The sequence below is a fragment of the Staurois parvus genome, unplaced genomic scaffold, assembly GCF_062004578.1.
Source record: "Staurois parvus isolate SC_StPar_1 unplaced genomic scaffold, SC_StPar_1.0 ptg000625l, whole genome shotgun sequence".
NCBI lineage: Eukaryota > Metazoa > Chordata > Amphibia > Anura > Ranidae > Staurois > Staurois parvus.
Window position 1 is genome coordinate 891,996 of NW_028318421.1, and position 24,391 is coordinate 916,386.

The window sequence follows — 24,391 nt, forward strand, 5'->3', positions numbered from 1 at the left end:
TCCAGCACTCACTGGAGGGAAGGATGAGAGGGGCCAGTTCAGGCTCTTGGCAGATCTCTGAGAGGCTGAGCTTGGTGCTGGTCCAGGCTTCCTGGTGGATCCCAACCGTATGGACTTTAGACCACTGTTGGCTGAAAATGGGCCACAGAAGTGCAGAACCAATAGCACACTGGAGCACTGGGCTGTGGAGGGGAGGATGAGAGGTGCAAGTTCAGGCTCTTGGCAGATCTCTGAGAGGCTGAGCTTGGTGCTGGTCCAGGCTTCCTGGTGGATTCCAACCGTATGGACTTTAGACCACTGTTGGCTGAAAATGGGCCACAGAAGTGCAGAACCAATAGCACACTGGAGCGCTGGGCTGTGGAGGGGAGGATAAGAGGGGCCAGTTCAGGCTCTTGGCAGATCTCTGAGAGGCTGAGCTTGGTGCTGGTCCAGGCTTCCTGGTGGCTCCCAACCGTATGGACTTTAGACCACTGTTGGCTGAAAATGGGCCACAGAAGTGCAGAACCAGTAGCACTCTTGTGACCTGCAGGAGAAGTACAGACCAAGGCGTTTAGCTAATAAACGCAGATCAGCACACCTGGTGTGAATGAACCCTAAAGGAGTAGAGGCTGTTCACTTAGCAAAGTAAATATGCACTATGCCTAAAGTGACACTAAACTCACAATTGTTTTTATCAAATAACATACATCTAATGTGTTTCAATATAAATAGAATGTACCTTCCAACTCTCTTTTCCTTTGTCTCATCTCTCTAATGCAAGTTTTTTTCTGCTATTCTCAGACTTACTGTTCTAGGGAAACCTTTTAAACAAAAAAAACAAAAAGAGAGCCATGGTATACTTGATATTTTATAATGATTGATGCAAAAAGTGAGTTTAGTGTCACTTTAATAAATAAGTTTAAGCCACGATGGCTTTATATAACAATCACATGAAAGGGAAATGAGAAAACAGAATTGTTTTTATTGCAAATGAATGGTTGATCGGACTGAACTCAGCTTTCACTTTTTTACTAAGCCAGAAAACATTCACTTTTTCGGCTAGAACATAATTAGTTGATTGAAGTTGAACACAGATTCACCTTATTTAATAAGCTCAGTCAACAGTCACTATGGGGTTGATTTAGTAAAGGCAGATGGGCTATTCATTTTGCAAAGGAATGTTCCCCAGAGCTCAGTAAATGTGGTGAAGCTCTCCATTATCATGTGTAAGCAAAAGTGCTGTTTTGTTTTTCTTGTTATTTTAAATTTTCCTTGCACATTATGGTGCAAATTGAAATTTCACCAAATTCACTAAGCTGTGGGGAAATTTTCTTGTGAAGTGCAACTTCCCTTACAAAGTGAACAGCCTATTCAGTAAATTAACGCCCTAAGTAAACAGTCTCTATATCTTTAGTAAATCAAATTCCAGGAGTAAGGACTGTTCATTTTCAAAAATATTCTTAATGCTTCCCGCACTTGATTGGTAGTGATGGGCTGAACACCCCCTTATGCAGTTCGCGGTCAAACATTCGAACCGACTGAAAGTTTGATTGCGAATTTCAAACAGGGACAATTCACTGAGCGGTATCTTACCGTATCTGAATATGCAGTAAGATAACGCTCAGGTACTAAAAAACCTCATGAGTTATATTATTAAGTCATGCGGTATTTTAGTAGTGAAACATTCATTCATGAATTTCAAAAGAATTGTCGGCATTTTTTTAAAAACCGGCATAGGGTCCCCCCTCCCATCCATACCAAGCCCTTCAGGTCTGGAATGGATTTAGAGAGGACCCCCCCCCATGCCAAAATGTCCTCCCCGAAATCCATACCAGACCCTTATCTGAGCATGCAGCCCTGCAGGTCAGCAAAGGGGGACGATGGACGAGCACCCTCACCCCAAAGCACCTTGTCCCCATGTTTATGGGGACAAGGCCCTCCTCTCCACAACCCTGGCTGGTGGGTATGGGGTTCTGAAGGCAGGGGCTTATCGGAATCTGGAAGCCCCCTTTAACAAGGGGGCCCCCAGATCCCAGCCTCCCCCCTATGTGAATGACTATGCAATACATGGCACCGCTACCCTTTCACAAAAAAAAAGTGTAGTGTAAAAAAGACAGGAGATAGTCTTTGACAAGTCCTTTATTAAAATAAAAAAATAGTCCCCCGAAGTAGATCCAACGTCAATCACGATGCCCAATGCCACTGCCGACCTGAAAAAATTAAAAAAATAAATCTGCTCTGCCCTCGGCGCTGGCTCCTGCCACCTGACAGCTGCGCTGCAATGATAGTTCTTAAATAGGGTGACGTCACAAGGGGCATGATCACCCTCACTCGCTTGTGACATCATCATGCCCTGTGATTGGCCAAAGCATTGCACCTGACCTGTGGTCAGGTGCAAAGCTTTGGCCGATCACAATGCACTGTCAGGGCACTGTTCGCCGGCCGAATGCTTGTACTGTTCATGTGTTCAGCGAGTCGAACGTAAGGCTATCACTATTGATTGGGTATTCAAGATAATCACAGACTTTTATTATTTAATAAAATGTACTTTGCAAAGTTACTATATGCTTAATAAAGTCATCATTCTTGCAGCTAAGTGAACAGCTGCTACTCCTATAGTAAATCAATCCACTAGCTACGTATGAGTCCATCATTTCTTTGTATAATCATTCTTTTGGAATAGTAAATAGGACTCAGAGCTAAAAGAGCCAGGGTGCACAGCAAACCTTTAATGTTCCAGCAAAAATACTTTCTTAATGAATATAAGACATAGTAAATAAAATAAAGCTCTTAAAACAATTAATTTTCTACAAACTACTTGGTCTGATTGCTATTTATTTGTCTTTTAAAAAATAAAAAAACCCATTAGTTGTTCTTTAACCCATTGCCTTTAAGACACCTAGGTAAGATTGACTTCCAATCCACCTCGGGACCCCTATCTGCAGAGTAGTGAAGCGGACACACTAATGAGTTGTTTGACTGCTTTCCATTTAAGTTCCAGGAGAGAAGCTTTACAGTACCTGCAGAGAAGTTGTTAACAAGCTGACGTCCCTTGTGGCAACATGGGATTGCTAGAGTTTCTAAAGAGAGCTTGGAGTCATGCTGATATGTGTCTTGCATCGCAGTGACAAATTGGCAGATCAACCCCCCTCTGCTGCAAAAAAGGAGCAGACAATTTTCTACATGTCCACAGCAATAATGGCCATTCATTCCGAGTGATATTGCATCTGAATGAGAACTTAAACATCTTGGTTATATTTTCTCTACCTAGGTGTTGCTTTACATGCAGGGAACACACTATGCTACTCTACTGCTCTCACTATTGATATAGTATTATTGATTATGATGCAAATGTAATGAGCCCTACTTGGCACATGCACATAGACTGCCTAACATCACATGACATATTTGCTTAGTCTTTACGGTGCCTGTATTGCAATATGTCTGTAAACAGAAAAATCATGCTTATATTCCTTTTTCTACCCCAGCCTTTTTCAACCAGGGTGTCCAGGCACCCTGAGGTGCCTCAAGGTTTCTTCAGGGGTGCCTTAGCAATATGCTTACAAATTGCCCAAAAAATTGCATACAAACCAGTGAGTGGATCAAACTTGCCTTTCCATTGTCGTTTTAATTTGTCAAGGATTTTCATTATGCACCATTACAACCTTCAAGCTGCCAGCACCCTAACAACCAATGACATCATCAGTTGATAAGGAACACCTCAGGCGCCTGCACAGCATCCTTGTTTGCATCTCCCCTGCCCTTCTCCATCAACACCGGGGTCACAGTAGCTGAGTGAGGGAATGAAACTGAGGGAGAAGAGAAAATTGGAATACTAGGCAGTACCAGTGTGCAAAGGTGTATTGGCTTTGGAAGAATGAAATCGCCTCTGATGTGGGGTGTCTTACATGTGTGGACGTTGCTGCATTATGTAATGCTATTAGTTTTTTACATTTTAGAATTGGGTGCCTCGAGATTGTGCATAAATGTAAGGGATGCCTTGACTGAACAAAGGTTGAGAAACACTGTTCTACCATGTAAGGGGTAATAGACACTTTTTTTTTTCCAGTGACATACAAAGCGCTTAATAGATTGGTAGTTTTTGTAGAGTAAGGAAATAACATTATTAACAACTTGATTTGGAAGAGAGAAAAATATATTGCTATGGCTCTATTTATAATATTTATGTGATAAAATAAAAAAAACAGAAAACTGCTGTAAAATACAAGATGTATACATTTTCTGCTTGCCACAGTACCATACATATGTTATCACATAAAGCTGTCTCACTTATCCAGCATATCTAAAGTCCCTCTAAAATGTCATTGTGAAACTACTGACAGTTGAGCTCCATCATGTTAAATATCAGAGGTCAATGTCTGTTCCAGTAAGTTGTTTTATATAGTGTTTAAAATTAATTAACATTTGCTTTCCAGTTAGATTCTGCTACCTTCTGGTTGAGAGCTGTTACCCTGTATGCATATATATACATAGCAAGCCATTTTCTTTCATTACAACTGTGGTTATCTGGCCACTTGACCTTAGAAAATATGGAAGAGGTCCCTTTTTTGTGCACAATTTATAGCAAAGGTTGACTCAATGATTGTATTAGAGAGGGGGCTTACTGTATATTATTCATGATTACCTACCAGAGTTGTATTTGATTCAGGATTATTTCATAGAGTATATTTTCTCAAGGAATATGTTAAAATACGTGCAACTTGAAAAACAAAAAAAATCTATATGACAAGGGATCAAAATGCTTGTTTTGTATATATATATTTTTTTCATTTAAACGTTGTAAAATTGATTCTGAAATATACCTTTCCTGCACTTTTATGAAACACAAAGTGCCACATACACAAATCTCTAATAGTTTTCTATCCTGCAACAGTTAAGTTGATAAAGCTATATGTATTTTGCTACCAGGTGACCATGTATTGAGATAAAATATTTCTGAAAATATATTGCATTTATATTGTATACTTATTAAATACATTTAATAACCTTTAGAAACACACACAAGAAGGCACAGACACCTCGTGCATTACCGTCATAAAATGTAATCAAATGCCTAGAGACAAAAAATATACTCACAAAAGCATGAAAACAACAGGCATATACAAGAAATACAGCCTTAGAAGGTCCATCCCATCTCGAAACCGTCTGTTAGGAAAGCTAATGCATTTTGGGAGTCAAGCTCCCTTCTTCAGAGCTGCCAGCTCTCAGCTCTGAAGAAGGGAGCTTGACTCCCAAAATGCGTTAGCTTTCCTACCAGATGGTTTTGAGATGGAATGGGCCTTCTAAGACTGTATTTCTTGTATATGCCTGCTGTTTTCATGCATTTGTGAGTATATTTTTGTCTCTTGGCATTTGATTAGATTTTATGAAGGTAATGTACGTGTAGTCTGCGCCCTCTTGTATGTGTTTCTACAGTTCTCTGGAATTTCCCCGATTCGTGGAGGGATGCACCCAAGGAAGCATTACACACTGATACATTGAAGTGCCCTGGTGTGAGCACTGGACTGTTTTTTTTAAGAATTTATACATTTAATAACCTGATCATGTTTAAAATCATAATAATTGTCTAACTATAAAATAAAATGATTTCTATTTGCTCTAGTTTGCAGCTTTTTTGTAGGGAATACAGTCTGATCCTATATTTTCAGGCAGTATATATTTACTCATGTTGTTTCCTTTACTCTCTTTATGCAGGATTCTGCGCCATTTGGTACTTCAGCTGGAGCAGGAGCTTCTAGTCCCAAGACAAGTACACTTAATGGAGAACAAGGGACCTCAGCAAAGGTTCAATTGCCTCTTAATATGTAAGTTACAGCACAAAATCTTGTATATAATTTTAAAAGGTCCATAGAAATAGGGATGATAATGTACTATCACACTGTGGCAGAGTTATGGCTGAATGAATAGCTGAGGGGGTATATATGATTGGAGGCACAGGTAAGAGGATGAAAGCCATTTTATTCATTAAAAATCATTCCACTTGTGTACTAATGCCACAATATTTGTGTCTAAATGCCTCTTATAGTTTTGTACCTGTTTACAGTTTGAAAGGGTGGATATGCACATTCTTTTCACTAATGTACACTGCTGCATCTGCTTCAGTTGCATCTTGTGATGTTGCTGCCTGTATGTATGTACTACTTCAAATGCAGCTATCAGGTTCCTATCCTTTAGTCTTCCAGGAATGTTATTTCACTGCCATACAAGAGTAAGATATAACCTTGGGGGTTCATTGCCTAAAGGGGTAGGATCTATGTAATAAATAGGAAATTATTTTATTACATCAGTTTCAATGATTGTTTTTGTTAAATGCAACCATTTTTTAATATTTGATTTTTTTAATTGATCCTTTTTAAACATACAAAAAAAAGATGAGTACCTTCTCTACTTCCCAGCCCTTTTTTTTGTTTGTCACTGTCCCATTGCTCCATTTATTCCCATTAAAAGGGATCTCCTTTATTTTGTACCCAGTTTTACACATTTGTATTTTTCTACTGAGAAGTAACATAAAGACATATATATTTTTATTATATGTGTGAGATGCATGTTTTATTATATTACATTAATATATTTACATCTCTTGATATATTTATGTATTAAATGTGTTACCTATTAGATTGTTATTAAACTTATACATTATTACATGAATAAAAAGTTTGTAAACAAAAAAAGTGATCTCCCCCTCACCTGACCCTCTACCCGATCCCCTTTCAAATCCTATTAGCACCCCCATCCCACCCCTGTACGGACACTCCCCACTGTTTTTATAATGAAAACTTAGGGAAAGTTCCCACAACATTTACTGTTGAACAGTCTGTTATCTAAAGGAGATTGTTATAGTGTTAAATGCCATAAAATAAATGTTGTGACAACTATGTATACAGTGGTATGTTGTCTTAGCACAAATTTATTGATACTGAACTCTTTACCCCTTCCACTGTAACTATTGTACACTTTATGCTTTTTGTTCATTGTGGTGAACTTCTCCTTGAATTAATAAAACAGATATGATTCCCCCAGGCTTCTTTATAGAGGGATAACAGCCCCAAAATACTAACATAATAGTGCACACAGACCATAAGAATACATCTAAATCAAGAGTCACATTGGCAGCTCAGATGCATACAGTTATAACAGAAGTGAATACATGTGCAGGTATCTTGTACTGTATACTTGTAACTGGCCTTGGATCAGTAAAAGCCTATGATTATGTAATTCTAAAATTCTAAAACGCATCGATGTTTTTACTCCACTCTTACATCAGTAAGTTATAATCCCCTTTGAAAATACACATACATGTTATTAGGTCAAAGTGAAATTCAAAGTAAAAACAAAATATGTGTCCTTGCAAAACTGGTAAGATTTTCATTTTTTTTTAAGCTAACATTTTTTTTTTTGTTAACAATAAAAGTTTTTTTTTTATTTGTTTTGTTTCATCTTGTACAGAATATTGAAGATCAAGAATTCCATATATTTCAGTATATCTATACAAAATTTACAGTGGATAGCAATAGTCATGTACAAATGTCTCCAACAAGGGTACACCAAAATACATGAATACACAAAACAACAAGAAGCATAAGAGAGAGGAAAAATAAATGAAAAAACAAGGAAAACAAAAACCCACTGAAGCGTATATAGCCATGTTAATGAGCTTACAGTGTAACATTTATCGTGAGCAAATCTTCAATATTCAAAAAGTAGTAAAATAAAATGTTCAATTACTAGACTGTAAGAAACAAAGTCTTAGTGAATTGGTCATTCTTGACATTATGAGCATTTATAAACCATTGTGTAAATTTGTGTATAGTTTTGTACAATTATGAACAATTACAGTATATATTTATACATTCATTTGTAAACCCAAGATAGTCTTGTAAGAGTCAGAAAAGGTAAAGGTATACTATGCATTCCAAGTTTTATGATAGATAGGTAAGCGTTCCTGAGTCATAGCTATGGTTTCCTCCATATGGTGGATATTTTCCACTTCTTGTAACCAATTCCAAACTTCTGGAGTTCTAGTTGACTTCCAAAACCTGGGAACCAAGGTTTTAGCAGCGCTAATTAGGTGTTTCATTAAGGAGCTCTTATATCTGTTGAGCGAGAGAACCGAGATATGTAGTAGGCAGGATGCAGCGTCTAAGGTTATTGTGGTGTCTGTTATGAGTACTATAAGCCTATAAACCTGTGTCCAATAGGTTTGAAGAAGTGGGCACAGCCACCAGATGTGTAATAGAGTGCCTTTACCAATTTGGTATCTCCAGCATAGGTCAGATCTTGTGGTGAACCATTTGTGTAATTTGACTGGGGTCGCGTACCAGTGTGTGAGAATCTTATAGGATGTTTATTGTTGTCTTGTGCTGATGTGCAAGTATGCAAACATTTTCCCATTGTTGGTGTGAAAAACTGGTTTCAAGTGCATTTTCCTATAGGGACCTAAAATTATCTTTGCGCTCATTAGCTTTATTTTGTAGCCAAGAGTACATCGAGGAAGTGGTCTTATTGACCCTGTCTCCCTTAAGGCAGATGGATTCAAGCTGCGTCGTAGGTTTTAGAAAAGAGAGTTTTTGTTTGTTATTAAGTAGAAAGTCTCGTAGTTGGAAATATGACCATTGTGGGAGACAAATGCCACCACATATCTCTTTTAGGTGTTCCTTGGAGACCATTCCGGCTTTTGACCGACAGTGAGGTATACCTTTGCCCATTATCAGTGGCACTGGAAAATGTTGACCTGGAGGGAATTCCGGGTTATCAGTTATGGGAGTTAGTGGTCCTGGAATGTTGGCCAGGTCTTTGGAAGAATGTAAGTTTTGTAAATTCTCCAAAGTGGGACCGATAGTGGGGTGCTGTTTGATTTTTTTGCAATACAAAGTCTTATTTATCCACAGTAAGAACCTCACAGGGAGAGGAATAACCGAATTTTCAAGCTCAACCCAGTCCTTGTCTGCGCTGTGGCAGTGCCAGTAAATTATTCTTGCTAAATGCGTGGCAAAATAGTATGATTTAAAATCCGGAAAGGCCATGCCTCCCGCCTTTTTAGATCTGGTCATCAGGAAGAACTGGATACGAGGTTTGTTTTTAGCCCAAATAAATTTCTGCTGCGCCTGTTGTAATCAATTGAAAAAAGTTCCTGAAATTTTGATTGGCAGTGCATGCATGCAATAGTGAAGTCTAGGGAAGATAGTCATTTTAACAATTGCCGCTCTGCCAAACCAGGAAAAATTTCTTGAATTCCATTTGTCTAGATCCCTTTCAATATTTTTGAGATGAGGTTTAAAGTTTTGGTCATATAAATTGTCTAAAGATGGTGTTAACCAAACCCCCAGATATTTTAATGCATTTTTTTCCCATTTGAAGAGCCAATTATGTTGTACCTTATTCAGTGCATCTTTAGACAAAGTCAGGTTAAGTGCTTCTAATTTATTGTCATTTATTTTAAAGTTAGAGATATATCCAAATGTCTGAAAAGTGTGCAAGAGGTTCGGAATAGTTACATAGTTAGTCTGGCTGAAAAAGGACAAAAGTCCATCCAGTTCAACCATAGAAAATAAATAAATAAATAAAATATAAAATCCTATAGCCACAGTTGATCCAGAGGAAGGCAAAAAAACCCAGCAAAGCACGATCCAATTTGCTCCTGCTGGGAAAAAAATTCCTTCCTGATCCCCCGAGAGGCAATTGGATATTATTATTATTATACAGGATTTATATAGCGCCAACAGTTTGCTCAGCGCTGTACATTATAATGGGAGACAGTACACGAGACAGTACAGTAACAATACGATTCGATACACGAGGGGTTCGAGGGCCCTGCTCCTTGGAGCTTACAATCTAGGAGGGAGGGGATTGTGGTACAGGAGGAAATAGCTGTGGGGGGTGGAGTGGTAGGAAGAGTGGAGGAGTTCAGTAATTAGCTGAGGGCGGGGTAGGCTTCCCTGAAGAGGTGGGTTTTCAGAGTGCGCCTAAAGGTGAGGAGAGTAGGTGTTGTCTGATGGATTGAGGTAGGGTGTCAGGAATGGATTCAGCACTGGTGGTGGGACTCTCCTGCCGTGTGGGCTGCAGTACCAGAGCTGACCAGCGGGTGCTCTCAGCACTGGTGGTGGGACTCTCCTGCCGTGTGGGCTGCAGTACCAGAGCTGACCAGCGGGTGCTCTTAGCAGCCAGAAGCTCACAATCAGCCAAACCTGGGGCTGATTACAGAAAGGTGTATATAAGGCATGACCAGGCCTGTGCTCTGGGCCTTGGTGTATGTTTTCCCATGAGCCCCTGTATCCTGTTCCTAGTTCCTGTGAGAAGATACCTTGTTGCCGACCCTGCCTGATCCTGATTCCTGTTGACCGTCTCCTGTTCTGACTACTGGCTCATCCCTGACCATCCTTCTGCCTGATCCTCTGTACTGCGCTGTCCGTGAGTTACTGAACCCGGCTTGTGACCTTGACCATTCTCTGCCTGCTCCTTTGATACCTTGCTGCCCGCACGTTGCTGACTTGGCCCATCTGACCACGCTCACTACTCTGCCATCCATCCATCCTGCACGGATCCAGCATCAGGTCATTTGGCTCGACAGCGGGCACCGCGTCATCTGGCAAGGCAGTGGGCACCGAGTCACCAGGCACGACAGTGGACTCTGAGTCAATTGGCCCGACAGCGGGCACCAGGTCATCAGGTACCGGATCGTCTGGCTCGACAGCAGGCACCGGGTCATCTGGCGCTGGATCGTCTGGCTCGACAGCGGGCATCGGGTCACCAGGCATGACCGCGGGCACTGGGTCATCAGGCATTGGATCGTCTGGCTCGACAGCGGGCATCGGGTCACCAGGCATGACAGCGGGCACTGGGTCATCAGGCATTGGATTGTCTGGCTCGACAGCGGGCATCAGGTCACCAGGTATGACAGTGGGCTCCGAGTCACCAGGCATGACCGCGGGCACTGGGTCAGACATTGGATCGTCTGGCTCGACAGCGGGCATCGGGTCACCAGGCATCAGGTCATTTGGCTCGACAGCGGGCACCGCATCATCTGGCAAGGCAGTGGGCACCGAGTCACCAGGCACAACAGTGGACTCTGAGTCAATTGGCACGACAGCGGGCACCGGGTCATCTGGCGCTGGATCGTCTGGCTCGACAGCGGGCATCGGGTCACCAGGCATGACAGCAGGCACTGGGTCATCAGGTACCGGATCGTCTGGATCGACAGCGGGCACCGGGTCATCTGGCGCTGGATCGTCTGGCTCGACAGCGGGCATCGGGTCACCAGGCATGACAGCGGGCACTGGGTCATCAGGCATTGGATCATCTGGCTCGACAGCGGGCATCGGGTCACCAGGTATGACCGCGGGCACTGGGTCATCAGGCATTGGATCGTCTGGCTCGACAGCGGGCATCGGGTCACCAGGCATGACAGTGGGCACCGGGTCATCAGGTACCGGATCGTCTGGCTCGACAGCGGGCACTGGGTCATCAGGCGTGATAGGATCATCAGGCTGGATCAGTTCATCAGGCTGGGTACAGACATCAGGCTGGGTACAGACATCAGGCTGAAGTGCGGGTGCCGAGGCACCAGGCTGAACCATGGAAAGCAGGTTCTCAGACGGCAGGCTCACCGGTTTGGATACTGGCAGGATGGTACTGGTTGGAAAGAATTTCCGCTTTTTTCTGGTTTTAACTACTGGGGCACTGCAAGTAAACGCAGGTCTGCAAACGAATGGAGCAGCTGAGGACAGAGAAGAGCTGGAAGATGGAACAGAGGAGGGAGCAGTTGCTACAGAGGACTTCTTTACAGGGTTAAAGAAAGGATAGGTGCAGCGAGTGGGAGCAGAGGACTGGTATGTGGTAGTTAGAGTATACTGGGCAGTCACTGGGGGTGCTGTCGGGGACGCAGGAAGAGTGCCTTGAGTGGAGGAATGATGTTGTAAGCTGACTGAGGCTGGGTGCAACAAGTCTGACCATGTCTGCAGTATGGGTTGAACGAAGCTCAGTTTACACAAAGCCTGTCTGGTCAATGACTGCACTGCGTTTATACAATCTCTTAGTATCTGTGGTGAACATGCAGAATAACGCTCCAGAAAGTAATCCACATCATCCTCTAATAACCATACCAGGGACTCTACCTGGTCGGCACTAAATGGCAGCAAAAATTCATCCCTGCATTCGGGGGTACCAGATGAAACCAACTCAGCACAAACCTGAATCAATGGCTGCACCTCAGAGAATTCTGTGCCCTGATCTACTAGAACATGAGCGATCCGTATACACTCTAGTAGTTGATCCCGGGGATACTCCTTCAGAGATAAATACACAACCTCATCAAGATCCATCCTTCCCAGCAACAAGCCAAGATGGCTTCCCAGTGCAGCCACTTCTGGTCAGGATTGGCCTTGGTGTAATGTCAGGGCTCCGGGGTGTGACCAGAGGTATGTGACTGACGCAGGGAAACGCAGGCTTCACTTATCAAATGTCCACTTGGTCAAAAGTCCGGCAAGCAAAATACAGGCAAGCTCAGAGTGAGCTCTACAGCAAGGTATATAGGACCTGTATCACCTATAACCAATTAACCCCTCCCCTTAATTAGCAGACTAAAGGAAGACAAGGAAAGGAAGAAAAAAAATGCTATTTAAAAAGTGACAGAAAAAGGGATTTAAAAAAGTAAAAGCTTTTAGCAAGACCCAAAGAAGAAAATAAAACAACTACAAGCACCAGCAATCACCAGCAGTCAAAAGTTAAAATTTTTCAAATTTCTCACTCTTTTTAGCTATCAGCCAGCAAAAAAATATCAGATGTGTGCGGATTAGTTATGAAGAAAAGTAGATTGTCCACATAGTCTGCTGTTTATATTCACTCCCTTTAAGCTTAAATTCCTGTATTGATGTATTGGTGTTGATTAAGCGGATAAGAGGTTCTAATGTTAAGATAAATAATAAGGGGGACAAGGGGCAGCCTTGTCTGGTGTCATTTTTGATGAGAATTTTATCAGAGTTCCATTTACCTTAATTTGTGCAGAAGGGGTGTGATATAGCGAGGAAATCCAGGCCATCATATTTTGACTAAGACCTATATGGGAACAGGTGGCCATCATGTAGTCCCATGTTACCCTATCAAAAGCCTTTTCTGCATCCGTAGAAAGTAGTAGGCCATGTATGTTATCTGTGTTGGCTCTATAGATTAGGTTAAGAGCTTTTGTAATATTATCCCTGGCTTCTCTTCCAGGCATAAACCCCACCTGTTCTGGACTGATAAGTGTAGTGAGTAAGGGTCGCAGTCTGTTGGCTTTACGTTTAGCTAGTAATTTTAGATCTATGTTGAGAAGGAAAATTGGTCTATAGGTAGAGCAAATGGTTGGGTCCTTATTTTCTTTTGGAATAATTGTGATATGGGCTGATAGAATGGGTTCGGAAATGGTATTGTTATTGTTCAGGAAATTAAGGGCCACTAAAAGTGGTGCTTTCAATGAGTTAGTGAAAGCTTTGTAATATTGGGAGGTGAAGCCGTCTGGCCCTGGACTTTTCCCTGGTTTAAGATCTTTAATCGCCATTAACAATTCCTCCTCTGAAAAATCTCTCTCAAGAGCTTCAATATCTTGTGGTGCTAATGTTGGCATTTTACTCTGGGCTAGGAAATCAAATATAATTTGTTCCCTAGCACCCTGAAGGGGGTCAGGTTTGTGTTGCCTCGGAAGGCTGTATAAATTCGAGTAAAATTCCTGGCGATTTTATCGGTTGCATGCTCCATGCTTCCATCTGCTGCCCTAATACAAAAAACGTTTTCTAGGGACCCCTTAGGGCCCTAGCGAGGAACTTTCCTCTTTTACCATGTTGGTAGAAAATGCATTTTTTTTAAATAAAGTGCCCGTTTAGATTGCCTATCTAAGAGACCTTTTAATTCTACTCTGGTTTCTAATAACTCTTTTGCGTTTGAGTGGATAGGGAGTATTTATGAAGTGATTCCAGTTTCGCAATCTTATTAGAAAGTTCATTTATTTCCTTTTCTTTATCTTTTTTACATCTTGAGCCCCACTTGATCATTTCGCCTCTGATAACACATTTATGGGCCTCCCAGATTGTAAGTGGTGTAGGCCCTGAATCGTTATTAAGGGAGAAGTACGTCTTGATCACCTCCTCTATTGATTTGAATATTTCAGGGTCAATAATCAATGAAGGGTTCGCCAAGTGCATGGTTTGGAAGTTCGATCTGTAAGATCAAGAGTCACAGATATTGGATTGTGGTCCGAAAAAGACTGAATACCTATTTTTGCCTCCTTGTTCCTAAGGATATCTCTTTGGGAAATAAAGAGATAGTCAATCCTCGAGTATCTTTCATGAGGGGAGGAGTAAAAAGTAAAATCTTTCCCTTTGGGGTTCACCATTCTCCAAGTATCTACCAACATCAGGGAGTTTAATAAGCATTTGATTCTTGAAAGAAAAAGGATTTTCAGTACAGAAATACTAAGGTCTCAGAGAGGGAAATAAACCCTCTGGTGTTAAGAGAATTCCTCAACACAAGAAGGTAAAGTAGTGCTGTGGGGGGTTCTATTTATTCTTATATAAGACACAAAGTCCACAGTATGGGTGGGTGCGTGGGGGGGCTTAACCCTGTTGGTATTGGGTGGAAAAAAGGCAAGAAAGAAGGGTACCCTTATGGTTAGGAAGTTACACGACTCCACAACAGATGAAAACTAGAAAACGAATAGGGATCTCATCCCTGGCTGTTATACAGGCCGCTCGGAAAGCTAGCTCTAAACTCACAGTCCAGTAAGTCCTCCTTATAACTTGCTGGTTTGAATTGACTGCCTATGCATAGAATGATAAACTACGTCATGTTAACAAAATCTGTGTAAACATTGTAATAACCCCATAGTAGGAACAACAACCACATCTCTGAAGAGATCATGAGCAGCCTCGGAGGAAGGTCGGACGGGAGAGAGAACCTGTCTCACAATCTGAATCCCCTCATATCCCTCCCCACCGACCCCCCGTGACCCCCCCGGCCACCCTCCGGCAGCATCAGAGCCCCGGACCAAACAAATCATGTAAGCAACAACATAGGATATATTCAAATATGGTGAAATCTACCAAGTTGTCTCCCCCGGCCCCACCCCCTGGCAATCCCCATTGTAATAAGCAGTTGAGGACATAGCAGGGGCGTATATGAAATAAAGTGGGTGTCCAATGATAATATCCCAGTCTTGGTAGGAAAAAATAAATTCTTCCACTGATGACAGGGGGAGAGTTGTTGATAAACAGGTGATTGTTGTATTAACAGTCGGGTGTAATCATAAGCTTTGAAGAGTTTAATTCTCTGTGGCGGTGAGGTCAAATCCAGATTGGGTGGCCCAGGAAGTTTGCCCTTTCCCATGAGACACTCAACTCGGTGGGGTGCATGGCGACATCAAGGAGACAGAGGCAGGCCCATGTGGCTTGTAATCATGACGTAAAGTCATAGCAGATACGGCAGAAAAGAGAATAACAAGGCAGATGGTCAACGCAAGCATTCTCAACATCAGCAGTCACTTCTGGGTAAGTGATGAAAGGTACCTTTTATAATGGCAGGAGAGAGAACGTGACCACTCAGGTAGGTATTGTACTAGTGATCAGGTGAAATCTTTAACTTTAGAAAGTTTGGCTCTCGGTGTTGGTGAAATCGGATCCAAAGTGGGTGATCTTAGGTGTCTACTTTTCTTGTGCGGTGTTTTATTTAGTGGGGTACATGGCGACACCGGAGAGCTAGAAATGGATGTGGGCAGCTTGAAATCTTGATACCATTCTGGGACGTCTGTAAAAGGTATCTGTATTGCACAACAAAATTCCTCTAGATCTTCAGGAAGTGAGGCTTGCCGTTCGGTATAACAGTGCAAACGGGAATCTCCATGTCAGGGACCATCGCGACGCTTGGGTCTACACAGGCGTAGGTGTCTGCCAAGACGTGTAGGTGGCAGGGCACTAGGACCCAGGCGCACCCGTCGTCTTGACAGTACTAGGCAGGCACTAGGACCTAGGCTACGCCTGTCAGGTGCAGGGCGGGCTATTTAAACCAGCTCTGCACAAACACTTGTTGCCGAATGGTCTTTGTATGCTGTTACCTGTGTTGTGAGTATCTTGATCTGGATTGTTTGACCTTGCTGCCTTCTCCTGTCCTGACCCTTGGCCTGCCTGACTCTGCTCCTGGATGTTCCCCTTTAAATCTGATCTTTTGGTATTGACCCTGCGTGTGACCCGACTATCCTTTGCCTACCGTTTTGTACCTCACCGACCCGCTAGTTACCAACCCGGCCTGTATGACTCTGATTTAGCTCATCCATCCATCCCGCAGGGATCACTAGGCTCCCTCACATCAGACTCTTAGCCCCCTGGAGCTCCTGTCAGACTCCTCTACCCCTGTTGGAGATACCTAGCAGCTGCGACCTGGTACCGGAGCGCTCCAAGTCCATCCCCACCATCAGGGGCCCTGGTGAACAAGTGCTCCGGTGCTTAGACTCCGCACTCTGGGGAGGCTCTGCCAGGGGATTGATAGAGGTGCTGTCAGGCGGTCCCTTACACTCCATCTATATGGTATATTATTTGCTTTTAAGACCTCAAGTAAGGGTCGCAGAGCCCTGCGGTTAGTAAAGGTTATAGGCGAGAGATCTTGAAACAGTTTGATGTTGCTGTCATTAAGCACAATGAGATAATTTTGTCTGGCCTTAGTATCTTCTCTTTCAGGCCAAAATTTGAGAGGCAACATATAATGTCCCTAAGGGGTGCCGATTCATTGCCACGGGGACATAAGGCCCTATGTGCTCTGTCAAACTCAATGTGTGTATCAGATTCTCTTTCCATTGTTGAAGATCTTCTGTAGGGCCTGTTGAATCTGATCTGGTGCTATGGTCTCAGGGACACCTCTGACTCTTATATTATTCCTCCTTCCCCTGTTGTCGAGGTCTTCCAGGTGTCTGTTAATAGATATGAAATGCTTGGAATGGGTCACCGCTATGTATTCCAGCCTAGTAATGGCCTTGCCCCTCTGTCTCCCCTGTCGCTCCGCTGCGGCTAGTTGGTCAGTTGATATTAAAAGATCCGCTTTAAAATCCGTTATGGCCACAGTAAAAGAGTTTTTAATGTCTGCTGCAATTTAGAAAATGGTATTTTCTACTTTGTCATGTCATGTCTGAGTAAGTGAGGGGATGCTCAGTATGGTGTGCCACAGATGTTACCGAGTCCTCTGATGCTGGTATCGACTCCTCACTGCTATCTTCCTTGAGGATTTGCGTGAGCGGGTGTGCTGATTCAGCTTTGAGGCCCTGCCCATTGTTGAGTCTGAGTGACCTGTGAGCGGAGTGTGGAGCCACGTTCCTCCCAGAGCTCTTTCAACATGCGGCCATCTTCATCAAGTGCCTGACCACGCCCACCTAACATTTTAACTAACATCAAGTCCGTTGGTTAGTCAGCATGTACCAAAGTAGGTGTGACATGATGGTACAGGAAGCTGACTACAGGAAAAATGAATTTTATAATGTTTAAGCTGAATTCCAGGTAAACAGTTAAATACATAGCATGTAGACTGTTTTTGTAATGTTATTCAGCCAGTCTTGTGATCAAGGCTTTTCAATCTGACCCCTGCCCTTCAACCTGTCAGGGTTGGGGGGGCTACTAGGAGCATAAGCTTCTGTATCATAGGGGGACATGCGTACCCCCTCACAACGATAAGATGACAGTCACCAAAGAGGATTGTAGCCTATATAATCAAGAAACAGTCAGTCAAAGAACAAGTATTCTTCTGCTCACAGGCAATCGTTCACAATAGGATAAGCAATGCTAGAAGTACAAACCTAAGCAACCCATTACTGAGATCACTAGACTCTGCCACTCCACCCCTGCTTACAACCTCTATTCTGTTCTAATGACATTCAGAGCTAATGAGTTACAGAAGGTGGGGCCTGACATCTCAACATGCAACCTAGAGGATTGTTCTTCCTTCCTTTGTGTTGCTGGGATGATTAAAGCTGTTGCCGCTCACTACTTTAGGATGTAGAAGGAAAGCTGAGGTTACTGCAAAATGTAGCAATTGGCACTGGAATACAGAGCAGGTAAGTCTGTTATGTAGTGATTTAGTAAGATATATGCAGAGCTCACTCTGTGTCAATCTGTATCTTTTATTAATTTATTATTATTCACGGAAGATTGATATATGCACTTTATTTATGATTTTTGTATGCACAAGTTATTATACTGAGTTCTATAGATTGACACAGAGAGAGCGCCGAGTTCTATAGATTGACACTCACCGGCCACTTTATTAGGTACACCTTGCTAGTACCAGGTTGGACCCCCCTTTTGCCTTCAGAACTGCCTTAATTCTTCATGGCATAGATTCAACAAGGTGTTGGAAACATTCCTCAGAGATTTTGGTCTATATTTTAGGTGATCTTTGAAAATTCACTTATTCAGGGAAGCCTACCCCACCTCCACCTTAGAACTGTACTTGAGCCACCTCTATCAGATCATCCCCCGCAGCTATCACCTTTTGTACCACTTCCCCCTTCATTTAGATTGTAAGCTCCACGAGCAGGACCCTCATATTCCTTCTGTACTGAAATGTATTGTTATTGTACTGTCTTCCTTTATATTCTAAAGCGCAAACTGTTGGCGCTATATAAATTCTGTATATTAATAATATTTACATGAGTTTCTGTTGCCTTTCTATCATCTTAAACCAGTCTGCCCATTTTTCTCAACAAGGCACTTTCGTCCACACAACTACCGTTCACTGGATATTTTCTCTTTTTTGAACCATTCTCTATAAACCCTAGAGATGGTTGTGCGTGAAAATCCCAGTAGATCAGCAGTTTTTGAAATACTCAGACCTGCTTTTCTGGCACCAACAACCATGCCACGTTCAAAGTCACTTAAATCCCCTTTCTTCTCCATTCTGATGCTCGGTTTGAACTTCAGCAAGTCATCTTCACCATGTCTAGAAGCCTTAATGCATTGACTTGCTGCCATGTGATTGGCTGATTAGCAATTTGTGTTACCAAGCAATTGAACAGGTGTACCTAATAAAGTGACCGGTGAGTGTATCTTACTAAATCACTGTTTGTCATGTGCAGGAAGGCATTATGATGTGAGCAGCACCCTAGACACAGGTTTGTGAATAGGTATATTTAATTTGTCACATATTTTGTTTTTTTGTGGTTATTGGGGATATTTATGAGTTGTCAGTTGATCACACAGTAGGTAGTGAAGAATCACATATCAAGCCTAGGTTAAAATTCAGATTGTTGTCATATGAAACACATTGGGGGAGATTTACTAAAACTGGAGCACTCAGAATCTGGTGCAGCTGTGCATGGCAGCCAATCAAATTCTAACCTCGGCTTGTTCATTTAAGCTTTGGCAATAAAACCTGGAAACTGATTGGTTTCTATGCAGAAGTGCACCTAATTTTGTACTCTCCAGCTTTAGTAAATAAGCCCCATTGAATCTTACAATAACAAAGACAGAGAGAAACAATGATCCAGATAAGCCTACACAACTACTGCTGGTCATTGTCATTAACACATTGAGTACAACATACTAAAACTGCAGAAAAAGTCTGATGCCCATAGCAACCTGTTAGCTTTTTCATTTCCATTCTCTGACAGTAAAAGTGAAATGGAATTGGATGTTATGGGCAATAGTTCAGTTCTAGATTGGATTAGAGTGCAGAAAATAAAAATGACATCTAGTTGTCCTTGTGTTTCTGTTCTCCCTGGTGTTTGGTGGCTTTTGATTCTAAGATTTGTGTTTAGTGAGCTAAAGATAGCTTATTGTATGTATACCATAAATGTACATTTACCTAGGGTGCAAGCATTTTGGACTTTTTCTCACCACATCAATTGGGCTGCATTGATCCACACAGACCAATGCAGGCTCAACACCAAGGCGCATAAAAACAATTGCTTTCTGGGTGCCCTATTCACACCACAGTGCTGCTTAAAGGTGGGTTGTGGTATTGTCTGAAAAAATGCAGGCACACTGCATTTTTTACACTGCACCTCATCTTAGCGCTTCTCACCACATTGAAGCTCCACTGTGGTGCATTTAAGTTAATTAAAGGTCAATTGTGACATTTCAATAAGGTTTATAAAAAAGGCAAATAGTGTTTGGTGTTGTAATAACATAAGGTACCTGGGCAGCACAGTGGCTAAATGGTAACCCTTCCACCTGGAAGTACTAGGGTTGTTGGTTCGAATCCCAGCCACAGCACCTCCTGCCTGGAGTTTGCATGTTCTCCCTGTGCCTGCATGGGTTTCCTCCGGGTACTCCGGTTTCCTCCCACACTCCAAAAACATGCTGGTAGGTTAATTGGATCCTGTCTAAATTGGCCCTTGTATATGAATGTGAGTTAGGAACCTTAGATTGTACACCCCTTGAGGGTTAGGGACTGATGTGAATGTACAATATATATGTAAAGCACTGCATAAATTGACGGCGCTATATAAGTGCCTGAAATAAATAAGGTACCTCCCCTCACTGCTGTTTTACAGTGAACACCAGCCTGTGTGCGCAAAGCGGTCTATTTTTACTATATGGGATGTGAACAAGCCTTTAGCAGGCAGTAGAAAGCAGCATTTTATGCATAATAATATGTGTTGTATTACTTTGTTTTGTTTTTACTCATTTGAACTTCTACCTTGAAGTCAAATGCACATTTTCAGGTTTGAATAACATTTCCTATTTCCAATTTTGCAGAGCTGATTGAGAGTAATTAACCTGGGTTATTTCATTAGGTTAAATTGAAACAGCGTTGCCTTTTACATGCAGTTGCTCACTGACATTAATAGCTAGATCATTTTTAATGAAATAATACAATACAATTTGTGCATCGTCAGTGCTGCAATGAGACGGCAGGGTCATAAGAGTGAAGAATGGAAGTGTTTTCTTCTTTTATGTTCCAGTACATCAGGTATGACTTGTTACCAGCATCCATTCCAGCAGTCATAGAGGAGAAAAATAATGTGAAGGATTTCATTGTTATTGTGAGGGATAGTAACATAATTAAGATGGCAGGGGAGATATAGTAGTATGAGAAAAGAATGGTATCTAATAAGTCCACTCACCTGTGCAAAATGGAAGCAGCTACATTATTTGAGAGAATATGCTACATGTGGGAACCTTACATCTGAAAAGTATTTCCTTTTATGCTATTCATTCATCTAGTCTCTTCATCATACTACCTTTACAGCATGATGATGGAGAATAAACACATTAAAATGTTGTTACTATTGGAAAGCCATTTTTAGTTGTAATGAGCGTACACATTGAATTAAGAGCTTGCACAATGAAGCAAACAATTCTACATAATCACATTTCATTAACAAAGATGTCCACTAAGCAGTACTTGTATCTAAAATAACCCCAGTGACATTGCAGAAAAGTTCCCAACTTTCCTAGAGAAGAAATGTACTTGGGATTCATCCACAGTGTGTGTATTGTTATGTATTCTCCTGCATTCAGCAGCACAAGTAAAATGACAAGGGGAATACGTTTTCTTCAGGACATATTCACAAAAATGTGAACCATGTCTTGCATGTCCCTGCTTTGATGTATTGATCTGCATTTACCCAATAAGGTCAATTAACTACTTGCCCTCCAGAAGATTCCTGACCAGGCCCTTTTTTCCGTTAAGGCACTGCATTACTTTAACTGACAATTGCACGGTCATGCAGCGCTGCACCCAAATGAAATGTACGTCCTTTTTTTCCCATGAATTGAACTTTCTTTTGGTGGTATTTGATCGCCTGTGCGTTTTTGTTTTTTTTTGCGCTATAAAAAAAAAGACTAACGATTTTGAGAAAAAAAACTATATTTTTGACTTTTTGCTATTAAACATGTCCATTAAAAATATTTAAAAAATCAAATTTCATCATAAATTTAGGCCAAAATGTATTCTGCTACATGTCTTTGCTAAAAAAAAAACACCAATACGTGTAAATTAATTGGTTTATGTGAAAGTTATGGCATTTCCAAATGGCAGTATATATACTGGGATTTTTTTTATTTTACTTTTACTAGTAATGGTGGCAATCAACAACTTATTGTGAGACTGCGGCGGGCATTGTGACACTGGGGGGAACTGATTTGGTGTCACTGACATCCCCAGTGACACCAATACAGTGATCAGTGCTAACAAAAAGCACTGACACTGTACTAATGGTACTGGGCAAGAAGGGGTTAACATGAGGGGCGATCAAAGGGTTAACTGTGTGCTGTTTTACTAGGGGCTGTGTCTGTGTAGTTCACTGTAAGCACACTGCTTTGGCACAGCCATCCAAAGCAGTGTGCATGAGCTGACAGGGAGGAGAACTGTTTTCTTTACAAACAGTTCTCCTCCCCATGCGAGATGCTCGGCAATCACCGGGCATCAGCGAGTTATCACCGGCTGGGACCCCGTGATTGACAGCCACGAATGGCGGTGCGGGTAGGGCGAGCGCACACCTCGCGCATGCCCCCTACCCGGAGATGCAAAATCATGTATATATACGTGATTTTGTGCACCTGTGCCATCCTGTAGCGGTATTTCTGCTATAGGGCGATCAGGAAGCGGTTAAATAGGGTTTGTTACCACGTATGTCCAGTGCATCTGACTTTGCATGCCCTTGATTTTTTATATTTTTATTAACAGGTGTATGTGATATATGCATTTATCAAAATGACTTAAATTTAAAACAGAGAATTTCAGTTTGTGCACTTGTTTTTCATTACTTGCACTTTTTGGTAGTTTGGCCTTTCCCTGAGCTGGAATTTGATAGGGTAAAGCACAACGCACCAGTATCAATGTCTACCCATGTCACACTGCACATTCATTTTAGGGAGAATGCGTATTCAAACATTTGTCTATACCTCTGATGCCCAACCTTCATCCCGAGGGCCAAATGTAGCCCTTTGGTGTCCCTCGGACCTCAGAAGTCCATAGCAGAAAAATTGATTAGGGTTATATAATTGATCTCTACAAGCCTCATGTAACATGTTTCCAATTTCGTATTGTCTTTGCTAGTATATCCCCTGCCAAAATGCACTCCCTGACACTCATTTTCTATATTAGGTTTTCAGTTTCTGCCAGTCCTTGCAAGCATTAAATATACTGAACATTGTGGGGGAGATTTACTATAACTGGTGGACTCAGAATCTGGTGGAGCTGTGCATGGTAGCCAATCAGTTTCTAACTTCAGTTTGTTCAATTAAGCTTTGATAATAAAGCCTGGAAGCTGATTGGTTTCTATGCATAGCTGCACCAGATTTTGCATTTTCCAGTTTTAGTAAATAACCCCCTGTGTGGCCCTTTGGCGATGTCAGGGGCCACCTTTGAGGCCCATTTTATCTCATAAATTGACAACCACTGGTTTATACTGATCCATTATGCAGATGGCTAAATGCAGACAAGTGTTTCAGCCCTGGGAAACCTATAGATTCCCACTTGTGCAGGTTTTTCTCATCAATTTATTAAAAGTAACATTGTTTTCTTTTAATAAAAATGTCTATTTTATTATTGCTTTATATAATATCTATATCAGATTATTAAATCTATTTAATCTCTATACAGATATTTAGCCCTGTATGCTTACAAGCCACAAAAGAATGATGAGCTGGAGTTGCGTAAGGGAGAGATGTACAGAGTCATAGAAAAATGCCAAGATGGCTGGTTCAAAGGCACATCCCTCCGGACTGGCACATCTGGAGTTTTCCCAGGCAATTATGTTACCCCAGTTTCTAGGTAAGTCAGTTTCTATTACCACCATATAATAACAGCAATTTGTATCAAATGTCACAAGATGTCCTTTAATAATTCCAGAGGAATTGCTGTTCCGCTTGCTGTCATCATTCTGTAATAACTGACATACAGTCCTTGACAAAATGGTCAAAGAATGGGGTGTAAAGTTGGGTCATATGTAGACCTTTAATGCATGATATTCCTTATAATAGTGCTTATGGCATTGACAGCTACAAAAAAAAGCCACGTGAAAACCATTTTAAAATATATAGAATTACTTGGGGATTCTATTCTTTCTTGGATTCAGGCCTTGTATTCTTCTCCTTCGGCCTTCGTCAAATACGCTGGGTATTTTTCAGATCCCTTTCCTATTGGGCGAGGGACGAGACAGGGTTGCCCCCTGTCCCCAGCGCTCTTTGTCCTGGCGCTTGAGCCGCTGGCTTTGGCGCTTCGGACCGATTGCAATGTATCGGGGGTTCCTTACGCGGGACAGGAATTCAAACTGAACCTTTTTGCGGATGATGCCCTCCTGACTCTTACTAACCCCCTGACGACACTTCCTAATTTGCAACAGGTTCTTGAGCGCTTCTCCTTGATTTCGGGTCTCCGTATCAACTTGGATAAGACTGTCGCCCTCAATATTACTTTGGCTTCAGATTTGGTTTCGCGC

The 24,391-nt window shown here is 42.0% G+C and overlaps 1 protein-coding gene across 2 annotated transcripts in view; it reads left to right on the forward strand.

The window, feature by feature from the left end:
* SH3RF3 (SH3 domain containing ring finger 3) overlaps positions 1–24,391 on the forward strand; it is a 565,551-nt gene that overhangs the window by 479,240 nt on the left and 61,920 nt on the right. For both annotated transcript variants that reach the window (XM_089693335.1, XM_089693336.1), the window contains 2 exons: positions 5,695–5,804; positions 23,554–23,724. In XM_089693335.1, coding sequence (XP_089549461.1) covers positions 5,695–5,804; positions 23,554–23,724 — 281 coding nt within the window. The remainder of the gene's footprint in view (positions 1–5,694; positions 5,805–23,553; positions 23,725–24,391) is intronic.